We start from the raw sequence: 19179 nt of genomic DNA, 5'->3' as shown, positions 1-19179 counted from the left end.
TCTCACTATCCCCTGTACCTCTGGCCTATACCCATCTCTTATATGTGTAAGTAAATAAAATAAATCTTAAAAAAAAAAAGACTTGGAGAGAAATATCATCCAAGTCTTGCAGAGAATAAAAAAGCATAGATAATCAATCCTGAGGTATAGGAGGTACTTCCAGAGGGTAGAAAATGGACTTAGCACATAAAAATATAAAGAACTTAAATAAGTTGTGGAACACGGTTTTTCAGGAAGGCAAGAGTAATCTTGTTGCTTTAACTTGGGGTTTACAAACCAGCATCACTGGTATCACCTGACACATGGTTGGTCATATAGAATCTCAGGTCTGTAAGTAGGCATTTTGAGTTGCATTTTCACAAGGTACTCAGGTGATCTGTGTGCACATTTCAGTTTGAGAAGCATGGTGTTAGACACAAAGATTGAAAAGCATTTGCCTGTTTGAATACAGTAAACACTGTCTATGATTTAGGGGAATAGGTTCATACCTCCCCAAATGTATGGCACCATTATCAAAGATCAAAGTCCTTTACCTTAGACCATAAAACCCCCACTCCCTCCTTTATACTTCCTCCCCATCTAGAAGCTTCAATTCTTAAGTTTGCAGATCATTTGGGCTAGTTTTGTCTATTCCCTTTTCTCTCTCTCTCTATTTCACAAATGAGTGAAATCATCCGGTATTTGTCTTTTCTCTGATTTAATTCACTTAGCATAAGTGTTGCAAGTGACAAGAATTCATCCCTTTCTTTAACCTGAGTAGTATTCCATCTTGTATATACACCACACTGCCTGTCAATGATCATTTAGGTTGCTTCCATAACTTGGCTGTTGTAAATAGTGCTGCCATGAACATAGGTGTGCATATATTCCTTTGAATTAAGACCATTAATATTTTAAAACAGCCTATTCATTGTTATATATCCTGAAAGTATTCAAGAGGTGATTGAATAGAATTATCAAATGTATAGCTATGTCATAATTAAGAGGGAGGACATAATTTTCTCCCAAATTATGTATTATTTAATGTATTTATTAAATAATACAATTAAATAATATCATTTATTCTTCTCTTTAATAATTATTTACTGAATGCAATGTATTGTCTAACTGTCCTTTTTGATGAGTGAACATTTTTTCCTTTTACTGTATCTTAGCATTTCTGGTCCCTAAGGTTGTCTTACCCCTCTAACAAAATTATGTGATTATTCATCATCAGCAACAAACTGAGATAAACACTCTCTCAATAGAAAATAAAAGTTCCGGCCCTCCCTGGTGGCGCAGTGGGTTAAAGCACAGCACTAAGAAGCTTAAGTCACTTCCGCATGAATTCATCCCCGCCTGCCCCGGAGGTGACCACATGGCATGGCAGACCTCTCCTGACCCGCCCGCTGCACCCCTCAGCAGTGTACTTCGTCGATCTGCCTGTTCTGCTCCCCACTCTGTCTCTGGTGAAGCCTCTCGCCTCCCCTGAGCCTCTGGCCTGTACCCTAGTTCTGTATGCACAAATAAATAAATCTTAAAAAAAATTATTCATACAGAACTGGGGTACAGGCCAGAGGTGCGGAGGGTGATCTGGCCTGTACCCTAGTTCTGTATGCACAAATAAATAAATCTTAAAAAAAATTATTTATTCATACAGAACTGGGGTACAGGCCATAGGTGCGGAGGGTGAGAGGCTTCACCAGAGACAGAGTGGGGAGCAGAACAGGCAGATCGACGAAGTACACTGCTGAGGGGTGCAGCGGGCAGGTCAGGAGAGGTCTGCCATGCCATGTGGTCACCTCCGGGGCAGGCGGGGATGAATTCATGCTAGCTTCTCAGTGCTGTGCTTTAACCCGCTGTGCCACCAGGGAGGGCCCTGAATAAATAAATCTTTTTAAAAAAAAAGAAAAGAAAAGAAAAGTTCCAAGTCCACTAACATATAAGTAGGTTAGTAACAATACGTGGTAGAGACAATATATTCAGTATGAGTTAAAGGTTAATAAAAGCTTCCTAAGAGATAAATTTTGATCCAAGAGGAAGAAAAGTATTATCTACACAAGAAGTGAGGAGGATGACAGCATTGCTTGAACACAGAATGAGTGAAAGTGTAGGTGAGTAATGCTTTCTGACAAGTTGCTGCTAGTCATAAATCTAACCCCTAGTGTATGCTGAACAAATAATTTTTGACTGAGGACACAATAAGGGCATGTGATAGCTACATTAATAGAGACTGGATCCTAAGATGACTTTGAAAGCTAGACTAAGGAATTTGGAATAGATACTATAGGCAGTGGGTAAATCTTGAAATTTTGATCAGGGAAGTTACATGTGTTGAATGGCATTTTTTTTTTTAAATATAAATATAGCTCTCAAGAAAAGGATACTTTGAGAAGAAAGGATTGAAGGTAACAATACTCTAGTGGAAAGTGTTAGAAGCTTAGGTAGGTGACTGTGGAACTGGGGGTAAATGACTGATTTGAGAAAGGACACAGGAGTAAATTGGTACACCTCCCAATCCTGTTGGAAATTCCTCTCGTATTATTTCCAAAGTCTAATGATTTCTCTTCATATCAGTTCCTATGCACTCTTATCCCAACAATTATAATAGTTACTTAAAGGGTAGATACTTTTATGCTGTTGCCACAAAATAATGTTATATTGAGCTGCTAAAATTTTAAATCACAGAAGTCCTGACCAGATCAATTAGGCAAGGAAAAGAAATAAAAGATATCCATATAAAAAAAGAAGAAATAAAGCTGTTATGATATGTGGATTCTGTTATATTATATGTAGTAAAGGCTAAAGAAAAAAAATACAGATATAATAAATGAGTATAGTAAAGTTGCAGGTTACAAAATCAATATACAAGGGTCTTTTGGGTTTCTATATGCAAGCAATGAAATAGAATAAAAGAGACATGAAAAAAAGAGGTAGCATTTAAAATCATATGAAAAAGAAAATACCTACGAATAAATTTAACCACATTAGAGAAGTACTTTTACAAATACTGTTGAAAGAAATTTAAGAAGGCAAAAGCCATGAAAAGATATTCCAAGCTCACAGATTAGAAGGATCAATATTGTCAAAATTGCCACTCACCTAAAACAATATACAAATGTAGTGTAATCCATATTATGCACCCCAATGGTATTATAGAAACAGGGCAAGAGATATTACAAAATGTATGGAAACACAAATCCCAAAGGACAAAACAATCATAAGAAACAAAAGATCAACAATGGTGTTACCATGATCCCTGGCTTCAAACTATACTCCAAAGTCACACTAATCAAAACAATGTGATAGTGAAATAAAAACTGGCACACCTATCAATGGAATAAATTCAGGAGTTCAGAAATAAAACCATACATATATGAGCAACTAATTCAGGACAAAGAAGACAAAGAGAAAGGTTTTTTGACAAATGTTGCTGGGAAAATTTGACAGTCACATGCAAAGGAATGAAACTAGATTACTGTTTTTTACCATTTCCCAGAATTAATTCAAAAATGGATTAAAAACTTAAATTTAAGATCTGAAACTTTTCAACTTCCCAAACTGAAACTGTGTATCCCCATTCTTCCCTCCCCCTCAGTCCTATTCTATAAAATTTGGCTACTGCAAGTACCTTATATCAGTGGAATCATTGTGTTGTCTATTTGTGACTGATTTATTTCACTTGGCATAATGTTTGTAAAGTTGGTCCATGTTGGTCCAGTAGAATGAGACAGACCTTTATCTCTTTTTAAGACTGAGTAGCACGTCCACATTTTGCTTATCCATTTATCTGTTGAAAGACACTTGTGTGGCTTCCACCTTTTAGCTAGTGTGAATAATGCTTGTATAAACATGCATGTATCAATACTTGTTCTAGTTCCTGCTTTCAATTCTTTTGGGTATACACCCAGAAATGGGTGTATTGCTGAATCACATGGTAATTCTTTTTACTTTTATTTTAGGAACCACCATACTATTTTCCACAATATAAAGGTATTTCTGAATGCATGACTGAGTTTGTGAACTATCCTGTTTGATCAGGGACACAGGCCTGGAGAGTGATGGTCATCCCACCAGAAATGCACCAAGTTTCCAGCTTTTTCAACATCCTATCAACACTAATTTTAGGTCTTTTAACAGTAACCATTCTAGTAAGTACTAAGTCATTATAGCACTTTATAAGACATACATCAATTTAGAAATTAGAAGGGCCATATGTCATTTCATACCAGTTCCTTAAGTTACAGAGAAGTTTGGAAACCTAGCAAGGTAAGTGATTTTGCCCATGTCACACAACAGATTAGGGCTATAACCCAGTCTCCTGATTTAAACCAAAGAGTAGGACAATAAAAATTGTTGACAGTTAAGTAAGCAATACCAGAAGCAGAAGTCCAATCAAATGTAAGATTGAGGTAAAAAAATTATTTTGTACTTCCGTACATTCTTACCACTCTAGAGTAATATCAGCCAAGTTGGTGAACCTTTTGGAAGCCCAGTTTTCTGATCTATAAAAGGGGATAATAAAATTTGCCATACAAAAATTATTAACAAGATTAAATTAAATCATTTATCATTCTGACACGGTAAATTCTGAAAGAATAAGTATTTTCCCTCTGCCCCTGAAATCTAGCTTAATGGGGGACTCATGTTAAATGTTAAACCAAAGCTTGCAAATTTGACATGCTTTGACAAGCAAGAAGGTCTAAAATTGCCTTGGGCTTAGTTTTCATCTGGTTATTTCTCCCAAACTTGGGTGGGTTCTAACAAAAGGTCAGAGGAACAACAGAAGCAGATGGCTTTCCTGAAGTGTGTGCCAAAGGGATTCATGGTGTGTCTTGGGGGTGATGTCTCCACCCATCCCACAGCTCAGAGGCTCAAGGGCAGGTCCCCCACATTGTGTGGTGCCTTCCTGAGCACTCCCTGGTGCAGACTCCAAGTCTGACAAGGAAAATATGCTGTGATCATCACAAGGGGTGACAGCAGCTGCTCCAAGGTGGAGTCTATTGTCACGGCACTCCTGGTAACAAAAAGAGGAAAAGGCCTATCAAAGCATTTCCTGCCCGCAGGAGCCATGTGCTTCCATTAATTCTTTTCCCTGAGTCAGTCTGTCTCCCTCAGACGAATGTCTCTCAATGTTCGCTGTCCCAGAGAACAGAACAGACATTTTTAGCAGTAAATTTTGCACCCTTTCCAAGCCACGTGGCTTAAAAGGAGAGGAACTACCACAGATGCACAGTGATAAGTCCTTGTGTGTTTTCTATGCAGTGAAAGAGTGTGGGTAGGCAGTTAGGGTATTTCAGAATTCTGCTCACATCCATCAACTGTTTTTGGCAGTTTGGCATCAATAGCAATTGGTACATGGAGATAACAGTGCAGTTTCTGCTCTCCTGGCAGCATCAAGAAAAAAAAAAAAAGGAAAACAACTACCTCTGAGTATTATGTTGGCCAAATTCACATATCATGGAAGAAATAAGCTAGTTATGGGATCAATTCAAAGATATTTCTAAATGAGTTTGATGAACCAAAAATTAAGTCAAAGACTGAGTTTGGAGAAGCAAATAAACTAGCCCTGAAAGTCAAAAAAGTATTTCTAAATGAGTGACTGAGTTCATGAACTATCCTGTTTGATTAGGGACACAGGCCTGGAGATTGATGATCATTAATAAGATTAGCTTGCAGTCTTCTATACTGTAACTCTGCTCTGGTAAGAACCATGTTTCAAAGAAGGTGGTGCAAATAAAGGAGACAAAAAGGCATAATGGGTCCTCCCTAGTGGCACAACGGGTTAGAACACAGGACTGCAAGCTAGTGTAGCCACTTCAGTACTAGTTTTATCCCCAGCCCCGGAAATGACCCACATGGCATGGCAGACCTCTCCTGACTGGCCCACTGATCCCCTCAGCAGTGTTCTTCATCACTTGGCCTGTTCTGCTCCCCACTCTGTTTTTGTTGAATCCTCTCACTGCCCCTGTACCTCTGGCTTGACCCCAGTTCTGTAAATAAATAAATCTTAAAAAAAATAAAAAAGTACACAATTCAGTAGCTTTTTTATAAAAAAAAAAAAGGGCATAATTTGCTAACTTTGTATCTTGTCTGCATATGGCATGTTTGTTGAGAGCCCCCATGATAGGCTACAAAAACTAGTGAAGGAAAATCAAGATGTCCTGAGGAAGGCAGGTGAGGAAGGCAGCCCTGCATCACGAGAGACCAGACAGCCTGAGGCTGACTGTGGATCAGATGACGCCCAACAGGAGACAGCCGAGTTGCTCCAGGTCAGAAGGAAGCCCCAACTGCCTTCCCGAATTATGAGTTAAATTGAACAATTGTGATCTTTATATATATATAGTTTATTTTTACATCTCATTTGCAATCCTCTTGGGCTTCCCATCACCAAATCACCCATGTGCCATCACCATAGTCCAGTGCATTTTCCTCCCCCCACTGTTTTTTATCCCATTCCCTACTCCACCCCCACAAAATGTCTCTGGTATATAGCTCTTCATCATTATCATTATTTTTTCACCTGTTCCATTATATTCTTGCTATTCCTGCTGTTTTTCCTTTTCTTTCTGGTTTATCTCACTAAGCATGATCTTTTGTAGCTCTATCCATGTTGTTGCAAATGACATGTGTTTCTTTTTTTGGCTACTGAGTAATATTCCATTGTGTATATGCAGCACATCTTTTTGAACGGTTGTCATCTTAAGGCAATTATTGGAGGTTTTACTTATGGTGAGGGTTTGTTACAAAACAAATGCTAAATATTTCAGTGACTGATAGAGAAAGGTCTGCACCGTGAGGCTAGTTCTTCTTAATCAGCCAAGAAAAACTGCTCTTGAGGTGCTGCGTCTCCCTGTGCTCTTGTCTGCAATGTGTCTTCCAGGGTGGGAGTTCATTTCTCCCATAAACGAATAAAGTGGTGATCCTAGTTTACCTTGCAGGCTGTGAGTTTGATCAAGGTTAGAGAGTCTTGATTGTGATGCCCAGAACACTGAGTTTCTGGTTTTCTTAGCCAGCAGTAGAATTTCCCATAGTAATGTTTCCAGCATTATCTCTCCAAATATATCTATCCAAATAACCAGCTTGCTCCCACTCGCCTAGAATTTCAGTAAATCTATTTAACAGCTACATTAGGCCTTCAAAATTGAAAAAAGAAAAATTAATCATCTTACATAAATTTCAAAATAATAAGAAAAGGCTCTAAAAGAGTAAAAGTTCAATGATAATGGCTATGAATACTAACCAAAAGGAGAGGATCTCAGAGGTGTGCTAGGCGAGTATTTCACTGAAGAGTAGCAATCCCTCTTTGAGGGGCACCGTGGCTCATCTCAAATGCATGCAAATAAAATGTTTCAAATGCATATAAAATGAAAAAGACAATAAGTCATGCCTACTCACCATGTCCATGCTTGATTTAAAGTGGAGAACTTAATGTAGAATATATATATATAGAGAGAGAGAGACACTGGTCTATAATGATGCGCACCTCAAACATGAAATGTTATAACTCAATGTTACTTTAATACATTTTTTAAAATTAAAGAAATAATAAAATAAAGGGAGAGAAATTTCACAAAGGTATTAAAAGTGGACAGTCAAATTATTTTGCAGTCATATTATCCCAATATCACATTAATATGATCTTAATTGTCAGTGTGATATGTATTTAGTTTTTTGTTTTGTTTTCTGATTGTAATCAGACAATAGCTAATGGCATTTGGTTCCTAAAAACAAGGCTTTATTTCTCAAACATTCCCACACTTCTCAAGCACAGCTTATAGAGCTCTCTAAATCTGTTCCTTTCATTCTGAAATTCTTGCTATATAAGGCTAGATGTATAGAATTACTTTCATCAGCAGCAGTCTTTTTCCAGTTTGTGTATCATTTGGAGTTTGTAAACCTTCATGCTATCATCCCCTTCCTTCTTTGTACTTATTCAAGTGAAATGTCTAAGCTTTGTTAGTGATTGGTTTTAATATGACTCTGAAATTGGAAGAAAAATAGGAAAAACAATACCTTTCAGTTTCAGATTTACAACCAAAGATAGAAAAATACTTCAAGAACAGCAGAACTAGACACAACACTGAGCTCACAGGTGTTCAGAGACCTTGTACATTTCTACTAAATATTTTGAAGCCATTCATGTGTAATGAAACGCAAATAGGGTGCTTACTGGCAGAATGTCCCAGAACAGAATGCCTTGCCCATGTGACGCCTTCAACATTTAACTATGGCTCAGGCCACGGTTCAGTTATGTAACATGAACTGGCTTCTGTTAGCTAAGCCCTCCTTTGAGAGGCTAAGGTAGAGAATGATGCAGAGGATCAAATATCAAATGTTGATTTCAAAGATTGATAAGTTGATGCATCAAATAAATACCTTATGGTTATATAAATGTCTGTATTCCTGTTCAAGAAAGACTTATTAAGTATGCACCCCATGTTGGACTCTGTTCTAGAAGCTTGCCGTTCAAACATCGGCAAAGCACCTTCCTCTTCCTAAGCATCTCACCTGGCAGTTACATAACTCCAGCCATGTTCACCAACATGAGCTCTTTATGGGAAGAGGTAATAAAGTGGAAATGAGGTCCTTAGGATGGACCTCCATCTAATAAGACTGCTGTAATCATAAAGAGGAGACTGTAATCACAATGAGAGAAAGCATGTGAAAACATGGAAAAGAGAAAGACAAATACAAACCTCGAAGAGATGTTACAGGGGAAACTGACTGCTGACACCTTCACTTTAGACTTCTAACCCGGACAATTTTTTTTTTTTCTTAAGATTTACTTATTTATTCATATGGAACTGGGGTACAGGCCAGAGATGTGAATGGTGAGAGGATTCACCAGAGACAGAGAGGGGAGCAGAACAGGCAGATCTACGAAGTACACTGCTGAGGAGAGCAGCTGGCGGGCCAGGAGAGGTCTGCCGTGCCATGTGGTCACCTCCGGGGCAGGCGGGGATAGAACTCATGTGGAAGTGGCTTTAGTTTCTTAGTGCTGTGCTTTAACCCGCTGTGCCATCAGGGAGGGCCAGCCTGGACAATTTTAAGGAAATAGATTCTCTGTCATTTAAACTTCACATGCTGTGATACTTTGTCATGGAAATCTTAGCGAAGACCAATTTTGATAAGTAAAGCTGAAAGAGATTTTTTAAAAAGAGCATAAATAAGCCAACATTGGCCTATAACACTGCACATGATTTAGAGGTACAGGTTCACACTTGTGTATGTAAATGTCCCACACCACACCAGCCACCGATTCCTCCACCAAGATTGTTTATCTCCCTCCTGGATTTATCCCTCTCTCTACGCATTCCCATCTCTAGACTCAATTTTGCACTCATACTTTAATGGCTTGATTTGACTCTGTACTTGTTTGTTCCTTTGTTTTGTATGTGTATGTGTGCATGCATTTCATATGTGAGTGGAATCATCTGACATTTACCTTTCTCCTTCCGACTTATTTTGCTTATCATTAGTCCCTCCAGCTCCATCCATGGTGCAAATGCCAAGATTTCATGTTATTTTTTGATAGCTGAATAGTATTGCATTGTAGTACATATACCACTTGGTCTTTCTCCAGTCATCTGTTATTGAGCACTTAGGCTGTTTTTATAATTTGGCTATAGTGCATATGTCCCCTCAAATTTGTGAGGTTTTTTGTTTGTTTGTTTGTTTTTTGTTTTTTCAAAGGTTTATTTATTTATTCATACAGAACTGGGGTACAGTCCAGAGATGCAGAGGGTGAGAGGATTCACCAGAGACAGAGTTGGGAGCAGAACAGGCAGATCAACAAAGTACACTGCTGAGGGGAGCAGCGGGCGGGTCAGGAGAGGTCTGCCTCGCCATGTGGATCTCCTCCGGCGCAGGCGGGAATTGAACTCATGCGGAAGTGGCTTAATAAGCTTCTTAGTGCTGTGCTTTAACCCACTGCGCCCACCAGGGAGGGCCTCAAATTTGTGTTTTTACATTCTTTGGATAAACATGGAGTGAAGTTGCTGGATCATCTGGCAGATCATTTTTAATTCAGAATGTTTTCCATTAAATGTTAGATATATTCTATTATTCTGGATAATTACATAATTAATCTATGACAGTATGTTACATAAAAATTCTATAAATTTAAAGTATAAGGTGTGTTATTTTGATACACTTATATCCCATAAGATGATTGACATAGTGATATTTATCACCTCACAAAATTATGCACAATATTATTATACATGTGCGATTAAATGATTAACTCAAATTAACACATAGTTTGTAAGTGGTTGAGGCAATAATAGCACCTGCATGTTCTTATACCCTGCACACTATATTTTCTACTGTCTACCACTGTACATCAAACAATGAATTTATGTAAGAGTCAAAACTAGAACTAAGAATAATCTGTTGGGCGGAAGATGCCTTTCTTCAGGCAATACCTCCTTGGGTTATTTTCTTCTTTAATATTTTCACATAGTTCCTTATCTCCCATTTAATCTCCCTGTCCTTCTGCCCACTCTCCCCTTAAAATTAAAACCACATTATCTCAGTGAAGTCTACTTGCTGTGAGGAAGAAAGTATTGTATTAAGTGCTAATATACCAAGTTATCTAGGTGAGTATTGAGGATCAGTGCTATGCCTTTCTTTCTAAAAAAAAAGTAACTGCAAAGGATAACTTGTCTGGTCTAAGAAATTCTCAGAATAGCAGCAGTAGTACATTTAAAGGGCAGAGACTTCCACCCATTTAAAGCCTGTATTTTGAATGCAACATAACTTCGGGGAGACTGGCTAATGGTGACGAAGTAGGATTACATAAAACAGAATTTTTGAGAAAAGCCAAAATAAAGGTATTATTTGGAGGAGAACAGGAGTAACATAGGCCAGGATGAGGCACTAATCACCTCTTGTGTCAACAGTTTGTTTAGTGACACATGTATTGAGGTCTGCACTGTGCCCCGGGAGACATGGATGAATTGGAACGAACTATGTGCTCACCTGGTGCACAGTTGGCCACTTTACTCTAGGTCAGTGGTTCTCAATCTGTTTTTGCAGCACAATCACCTGAGGAGTGGTTTAGGAACAAAGATAGCAGGTGATAAGCCCCAAATTCTGAAATCATTAAATCCAAGGGTCTGGGTTTTAAAATGCTTCTCAGTAAATTCTGACTATCATAGGCTTGGAAACAAGTGAGCTCGTGGGGGTATTTGGCAATATCCAGAGGGCAGGAGGCTTTCTAAATAGAGCCTCAGAGAGAGAAGGCTCCTAAGATCTTCCTGGATCAGCAACATTCTCCAAAATCATTCGGATAACAAAATCAGTGTAAATAACAAGTATGGTTAATTGTAGAACAAGAAGGAAAGGCAAGGGCAGGAAGCAGTTTTTCTTCTGATGTAAATGCAAATATATATCAAAGAAGTAGGCAAATATATAAGACTGGAAAGCAAAAAGAAAAAAAAGAAAGAAAGAAATGCCAGAAGAAAAACAGAAGTATTAATATACACACTTTGCAATTATGTAAACCCAGAGAAATATTTTCCTCAAATATGTCCTTTTTTTAGAATATCATTTTCAATTAACAGCAAAATCCATGTGATAGGAAAACTAATGCCATAAAAGCAAGTTCTTTATTGGATATCTAGTAAGAAATGTCACCATCAAGGAAATGGATATCCTACATTCAATGTTCTTTTTCTTTTCCATTTTAGTAAGGTGTAGTTGGTGTTCCACATTTTATGAGTTTACATCCATTGTCCAAAACAGGTAATTCTGAACCTCTGTAAAATTACCAATTACTGGGCCCCAGGCCTCGAGAGTTTGGAATCAGGAATGTATATTTTAAGGTGTGCTGGTCATTATGATTCTTACTCATCAGAGATTCAGTGACTCTGCTAAACTGGAGGGGGACGATATTGTTGATCGTGTACACATACACACACCCTTGCATATAGAGCTCCAAACCCGTTTTTATTAATATTCCTAAATATGAATGGACAGTCAGGAATCAGCAGTCACTTGAGAAAGCCTAAATATTGAAAGATGACACGATCATGAAACAGGAAACAGATAAAATGACAGTCTTTCACGACGTTTGTCAATGGAATAGCAGGTTAAGAACGAACTGCTAGCCTAATTTTTGTTCTACTCCCTCCACATTTCCTATGTTCTGCACATGTAATGTATAGTCTATTTTCTGGGTGTCAGAAGCCCTGGAACCCTTGAAGATAGCCATGATATTAACAAGCAGCCCTGAAATGGGCAGACATCAACCAGCAAAGATGCAGGTGACTATAAAAGATCGAGGATCTGTAATGTTTTCCTCTTATTCTGCCTCCCACAGCCATCATTAGTAAATGATCAAAGCTTTTAAAATAGGTTTGCATTTTACTTAAGACAAATTTCCATCATATATTGAAGGCCAACAGATCTAGCTAGAAATTCTTACATGGTAGGTGCTACAGTTGTTATTTCCCAGTTATGTAGAAGAGGTCAAAGAAGTCATCCAGTCAGATCTATTATTTTCTTCCTTGTAGATAAAATCCAGAGATAAAAAAAGAAATTTGCTTAAGGCAGAGTTAGAGGGAAAAAAAAAAAAAACAATCTCAGCCCCAGTCTGAGACTCTCAATACCATCAATACCATGCTGCTGTCCACAGTAAGAAAATAAAGGCTGAGAAAAGTAACTGTATTGCCCCTAGTGGGACTAAATCTACTGTGGTGTGTGTGTGTGTGTGTGTGTGTGTGTGTGTAAGGGGGGGGTTGAATGAAGGTAGCTACAACAAAAGTCTTCAGAATACTCATCCCACTTTTTGAAAAACATCAGCTAAATCTTTTGGGGACAGCATGCTTATTTCAAAAATATTACAAGATAACTTTGCCAAGGTATTGCTGGACTCCGAGTCAATGGATATACATATTAAAATAGAAGATATTTGTATATCTGTGGTTAACACTTAAAATATCTGGAAAATTTGTTCCCAGAAAAAGTTATTTGAGTGAAGAATAAGCTATTGGTCATTTCTTTATGACATTTGTTAAACAGTAAGACTCATGATAAGTTTCAAGGAGAGTCAAAACTACTGAAATACTCAATTAAGGAAAACATTAGTTTGGGTCTCCCCCCCACCCCAGTCTAAACTCCCAGAAATTTTCTTCATCATCTCTTACTTCAATTTTATTTTCAGCTTCCACAGGGTTACCTGTTTATTATGGAGTTGTAAATGTTGTGTATGACTTTTCACCTCAGTAGACCAAGTATGAGGCAACAAAGTTCTGGAAGAGATCACTGTAGGGTCATGTGTTCAGCTGCTAGACACTGAATTACTTTTCAAATATAAGCCATAGCTTTTCCTGGTGTCTGCTACATAGTAGTTAGGCAGGAAATATTACTTCTCTATTTAAAGTCCTAAGTGGATCTTTGTTAACTTCAGGATATAAATAATCTTAATAACACCTATCATAATTAGTAATAATAATAAAATCTAATTACTGCTCTTAATTGTTTAGGCCCCTGGCCATACTGAATAATATATTCATTTTAAAACATTTTCTCTGACAAAGAGAACAGGTTTCCATTCTGATGGCCCACACATATGAGTTCTTACTAAATTTTTTTACAGCGATGAGTCATGTACAAACCTTGATCTCATGCTACAATTCCTGATGTGTAAGGAAGTTTACCAAGTAATACACCATTTGGGAAAATCTTATGTGAGGTTTGTTTATTTACTGATTAGTTTTATATTTGCTATTTTTATGTTTTCCTGTAATGCCATTTATTCTTATCTCTAATTGCATCATATTTACCCTTATTTAGAATGTGTAGATAGAATGCAGACCAAAATAATATAGGTACCTTGTCATATGGTAATACCAAGACAATTGAACATGTTGCTATCCAGAAATAGAATGCATAAAATGAGGAAATTATTAAAATGTTAAATAATCAAAAAATCCATGTAATAAAAGGATGCAAATTAGGATAAATCAGGAAAATTCTACAAAATTATATCTAATTTGTGATATTTTGTCACATAACATTTATACATATTGTAAAGATTCAAATTGTAAATATTGAATATGACTTATTTCACATTGACTGGACAATATTTGGCCTTTTATTGACTTGTTCTAGTTGTAGTTTGAACATAAATCATTTATGTAAAAACAAGGTTTCTTTGGGTAGAGAGGGATTTCTGTGGAGCACAGAAGGATAGATGAGGTGCTCTGAAAGACATGGAATTCCCAAACCATGGCTTAATCGCCTGTTTATTTTTAAGGTTTTTCAGGGAAAAACCCTTAACAATGGGAACACAGGCAGTCATCTATCCCCACCTCTCTCTCCGTAAAGCCCACAGGTTAGGCATCTATGAATGCAAAGCCTTCTTTGCTGTGAGTCCGGCTGTGAGCTGAGGAGCTATATACCATGTGAACAAAACAATGTCTCCATAGCATCTGATTTCCCCCAATGAGCAAACTGACACCTAAAGGGTTGACTGACTATGGGAAAAGACTTTAGGTGTGGTCTTTTGTTCTACAGTGTTCCACCGTGTGAACCTAGGTGCTATTTTAACGGCAGGCTTGAAAGGCCATATATAATTAAAAAATTTTAAGAAGTTTTCTCCACAGAGAGAAAATGCCAAATAAACAGACGCAATCTTCCTGTCTTTCTGACTTATTAACATATAGGTAAATGCCAACTTAAAGGAAAAAGTGAAGTTCAGTTTCTCTCAGGGAAGCAGTCTAGCCTAGTAGCTAGGAATAAAACCTTTGGAACAAGCCTTCCTGGATTTGTTTCCTCATTTGCTATGTGTCTTTTGGCAATTACTTCATTTTAATCCTTCAGGCTCATCTCTTTCTCTCTCCTCTCCCTCCCAAACATGTATATAGGTATACACATTCTTATATTACAGCATTAACTGACCACATAGAGTAACTGACTGACTTAACACACAAAACCACATAGAGAATTGTCTGGCAAGTAGTAGTCGATATTCACTGAAAACTAGTTATTATTATGATCGTTTAATGTTACAAATATTATTAATGATCTATCTCACCCCACTGCTATTGTTTATTCTATTCTAATGAGATGTCTTGGGATATACCTGTTCATCCCTTGTACCATAGAAAGATTTCTGAATTGAACTAATCTGACTTGTTCCAACGATGTTTATCTTTACCTCACATTAGATAGTAAAAGTATGTGGAGGTAAAAACTCTCCTATACAATGACGCTGATTCCAATTTTAACACAGCATGAAGGGATAAGACAGCATACTTATATAGTCATCTCGGGGAAGAGTTTTTATTCTTTCACTTTGTTGTAGATTATATCACAATTACCTTTTAGTTTTCCCTGTATAGTTTTTTTCAATCGGAAAATAATAATACACAGCAAGAAAACTAACTTAGTGCAAGAAAATGTGAAAAGTGGGTAAGATCTGCATGTGCTCTGTTGAAAACAGAGACAGAGTATATAGTTAATAAATCTGTACATGAAATTTAATGTTTGAACTTCAATGTTCAACATCTAAGCTAAGCTAAAGTCTTTGAAGGAATAGAGCCTGGGTAACTCCATTGGTAGAGCACGAGGCTCTTAACCTGAGGGTCTAGAGTTCAGGTCCCTGTTCAGGTGCTGCCAGGTTTGTTGTCCTGGTTCACTCACCTTTCCCTTATTTGAATGAAAAGTAAGTTTAATTGGGAACATGCAGACTAATTTGCCTTCTGCAAAAGTAACTTACTGTTTTCTTCAAATAGATTGATGATGTCTTTTGAGGAGTCTGTGTAGACAGTGAAAATGTGTCCTATCAGAGTTAGGAAGCTTATCCCTGGCATAAGCAAAGAAGACTTTAGGTGAGGTCAGTAAGCAAGCTCAGTTTACAAGGATGTAAAGTGGGAAAGAGAGTCAAAGAGCAACTCTATGCAAATTCTCTTTGACCATCCCGAATATGATTGCCAGCTGAGCCTTCTTCCTGTCAAAACTCTTCCTCTTCTATCCTTAGGTTACTTTGGATGTTTGCAAATCTGATGAAAATTATAAATAATCATCCCAGAATAAAATACACACACACACACACACAATTCTACATATGAATTTGTGCTTTTTAAGGATGACCTTAAGAGTTCCTGATAAATGGAGTGTTTATATTCTTTAGTAAATTAAACAATTAACATTTGAAAATAGATTTTACTACTCGATTTTAACTTGTAACTCATCCAAAAGAGTTCAATTCATTCCCTTGTTTGGTTTTACTATGATCAGCCATTTCAAAAACCTCTGCAGATATTTCTGAAATGCTTAATTTCTGGGGATTGTTTAAAATCTCTTTCTATTTGGAAAGTGCATTAGGCATCAATGTATGCCTTCTTAGAAATATTTTATTATGATTTTATGAAGAAATAAACAAAAAGACAAGTGTTATTCTCATATGGATTTGTATTAAATAAACACTGATAAAGCACAGAATCTTAATTCAGGAAAAATTATGAAAAGTATGGCAAAGAAAGTTTTTAAGACTCATTCTCAATGGCTATTTAAACTATGTTGTTGAGTCAATCTCTGAATTTCTAGGTCTATTTCTTACATTTAATGTCAGGACAGATGAACTTCTTAGCTATTTCCTGTGAGAGTTTGTTTTGAGCAACTTTCATTTTTAAACACCTTAGAAACGTTTTTAATAGTTTGTAAAACTTCATCAAAATTATGGTAATGAAAATGTACTATTTTATTTTTCCTTTCAGACCAATCATCACAGACCAAGAGAAACTATGCTTATAATAATTTATTATGGCTGCATGTCATTTGTCTTGTAGAATAAATTATTAAAAAAAACAACATAGCATCTTTATAAACTATTTAGTGCATAGTATTCACTTCCTAATGTTTACTGCATTAATTAAGAGATTTAATTAATTATATCTCAGCATTGTTAGAAGATTAAAAAATTAGAAGATTTTTTTCACAGTACTTCAGATTTATGTAGGACCCCATTATTTTAACTTATGTGCAACCAGTTTGAAATATATAAAAAACCCTTTACAAGCCAGAAGGTGGTATACAATTTTACTGAGCTGCTGAAGTAACTGCATTTCCTTGAATTTGTACTTACACCCATATGGTGCACTTTTTCAGGCACTGTAATAAATTCAAATAAATAATCAATGAATGGTCTCTAAAACTCTCTACCAATAGACAACATTGAAACTTGGTAACCTCTTGAACATTCAAATAAAAAATTAAGTAAACAATTTGAGCACGGTATTCTGTCTCCTCTTCCCTCTCCCTCTTCCCTCCTCCTACCCAGTTGGTTAAGTAAAAAAAAGTTCAGGTTGCATTTCAGTCCTTGGGGCCTGATAAAGGGAACCTGGCTGCAGTTTTCCCCAGCCATCTGTAATCTTCAATTTCAGTTCTCATTAGTCTGTCCAGACTCCTCTGACACCAGCATTAGTCCTTCCCTGCAGGGACAGTTTTCAAATCCTTACTGAAAGCACTTTGTTCTCCACTGTAACAGCACAGGCGTGAAATTGGTTGGAGTCTCTGTAACCAGTCTGTTCTGTTCCTTTCCAGCCTCTGGAGTCCTGAGTCCCTGGAACAGAAGCTTGTAAGGCAGCCACAACAGGCTGCATGCGTTAAGGTTTCACAAACTCACTTGGTCTTTAAATGTCTGTTGTTGGATAACATCCTTATCCATCCTGTTCTTCTCAGTGCACTTTGATGGAATATTTCCGCAGTTTCAGAAACTGGAAGAGTTTGTCTTTCGTCCTCTTCTTCAGGGCCATCAGGGCTCGTGTTTTCTCCTCCAAATCTTGATCTATGGCAAAAATGATCTTAGCTCTCTCCTCTGCTTTCTTGTCTCCAGAGTTTTTGAAGAGCCTCTGTAGTGATTCTTGGTCTATGTTTTCAAAGATGTTGCCCACAGCTTTCTTCCGAGAGGCTGTGTCGAAGTGATAGCCGTGGATGGACGGGCTCACCCGCAGGGATGTGGACATGATGGCTTGCTGGCTTCGCTTTGCTTTCATCGATGTGGGATCTTCAGGAATCCAGCTCCCGGGCTCTCCAGAGAGTCTGTAGCAAACTCATTCCGGGACTGCTATTTAAAGTGTGAACAGGCTCAAATTACACTGATGACATCAGAGTGATCTCAAGGAAGAATAATCACACGGGTTTAACAGTTGAGCTGCCAATATCCTGTTCTGGTGAAAATGTTACTACAAGCTGTGGTCAGTGATGGGATAGGCTATGGGGATTACTTTTACCTCTCCATCTGTGGAAATTGGATTACACAGACCTGGCCGCTTTCTTAAAAAAAAAAAAAAAAATGCTGAAAGCAGAAAAGTGCAAAGACAGGTCACAAACAAGGTGGCTTAGACTATAAACTTTCCAAACAACCCAGACAAAAGTTTCTGCTAACCACAGGAAAGTTTTAATTCCCAGAGACATATTCAAGTGCAATCCAAACACTTGGCCACTCGCATCAGGGCGATTAGACAGCCCTACCCAGGGCGACTCCAGAGTTGTTGAAAACATTTAACAATTAAGGACGATGCTAATTTGGAGAGAGACTAATGGAGTAATGGGAGTTTATCTATGGAATGCTTACATGGCACAGCCTGAAACGGTGGCTTTTGATTGTACATGAATGTCAATTTGTCATCATGGAATGAAATCTAATAATAATAGTAATTTAATAATTTGTAAATCAATACAAATATATACAAATATGTTACAATTTGAAAAGTCAGGAATACAGCTATAATGTTTGATACCTTCTCTTTTCATATATATGTATAGTAGGTATATGTGTAAAATACATGCATGTTATCACCAACGTCTGTCAATGCTATCTTTGAAATATTTTTGTAACCTATCTACTTTCTCTGTATTTTCACTGTCACTGTTTAAATTCCATTCTTCAGGCAAATCTCTGCATGGTGGGTATGGTATCGTGATACCTAAGTCCAGAGCTTTGTCAGATACCCCCAGATGCTCAGCATTCAGTCTCTTTTATTGATCGTTGCCAGGGAAGAAAGTCATATCCCTTTCCTGACACGACTGTATTTCTGACACTCCAGCATCAAGAAGGGGTACCCTCTACTTAGGGTGAGAATGTTTTCCCTAACTCTGAGAGTCATGAACACTTCAGAACACTCTTGAGTCGGCTGAGACCTTTGTCCATTTCTGCTTCTTTCCCATCTGCACCCATTGCAGGACTCT

The 19179-nt window shown here is 37.4% G+C and overlaps 1 protein-coding gene across 1 annotated transcript; it reads right to left on the bottom strand.

The window, feature by feature from the left end:
- Positions 1–16672: 16672 nt before the first annotated feature.
- On the bottom strand, positions 16673–18595 carry LOC101631352 (chromosome unknown open reading frame, human C8orf4). The gene has a single exon (XM_012724949.1). The coding sequence runs from the start codon at positions 17982–17984 to the stop codon at positions 17667–17669; it is 318 nt and encodes a 105-aa protein (XP_012580403.1). The 5' UTR covers positions 17985–18595; the 3' UTR covers positions 16673–17666.
- Positions 18596–19179: the final 584 nt, after the last annotated feature.

This window comes from Condylura cristata, unplaced genomic scaffold, assembly GCF_000260355.1.
Source record: "Condylura cristata isolate star-nosed mole 26May11 unplaced genomic scaffold, ConCri1.0 scaffold00014, whole genome shotgun sequence".
Taxonomy (NCBI): Eukaryota; Metazoa; Chordata; class Mammalia; order Eulipotyphla; family Talpidae; genus Condylura; species Condylura cristata.
The sequence above is the reverse complement of the archived record's forward strand: the minus strand, read 5'-3'. Positions and strand labels throughout refer to the sequence as shown.

Excerpts from the sequence above, each read along its gene's own strand:
- LOC101631352 (XM_012724949.1), bottom strand. The coding sequence starts at position 17,984 with ATGAAAGCAAAGCGAAGCCAGCAAGCCATCATGTCCACATCCCTGCGG.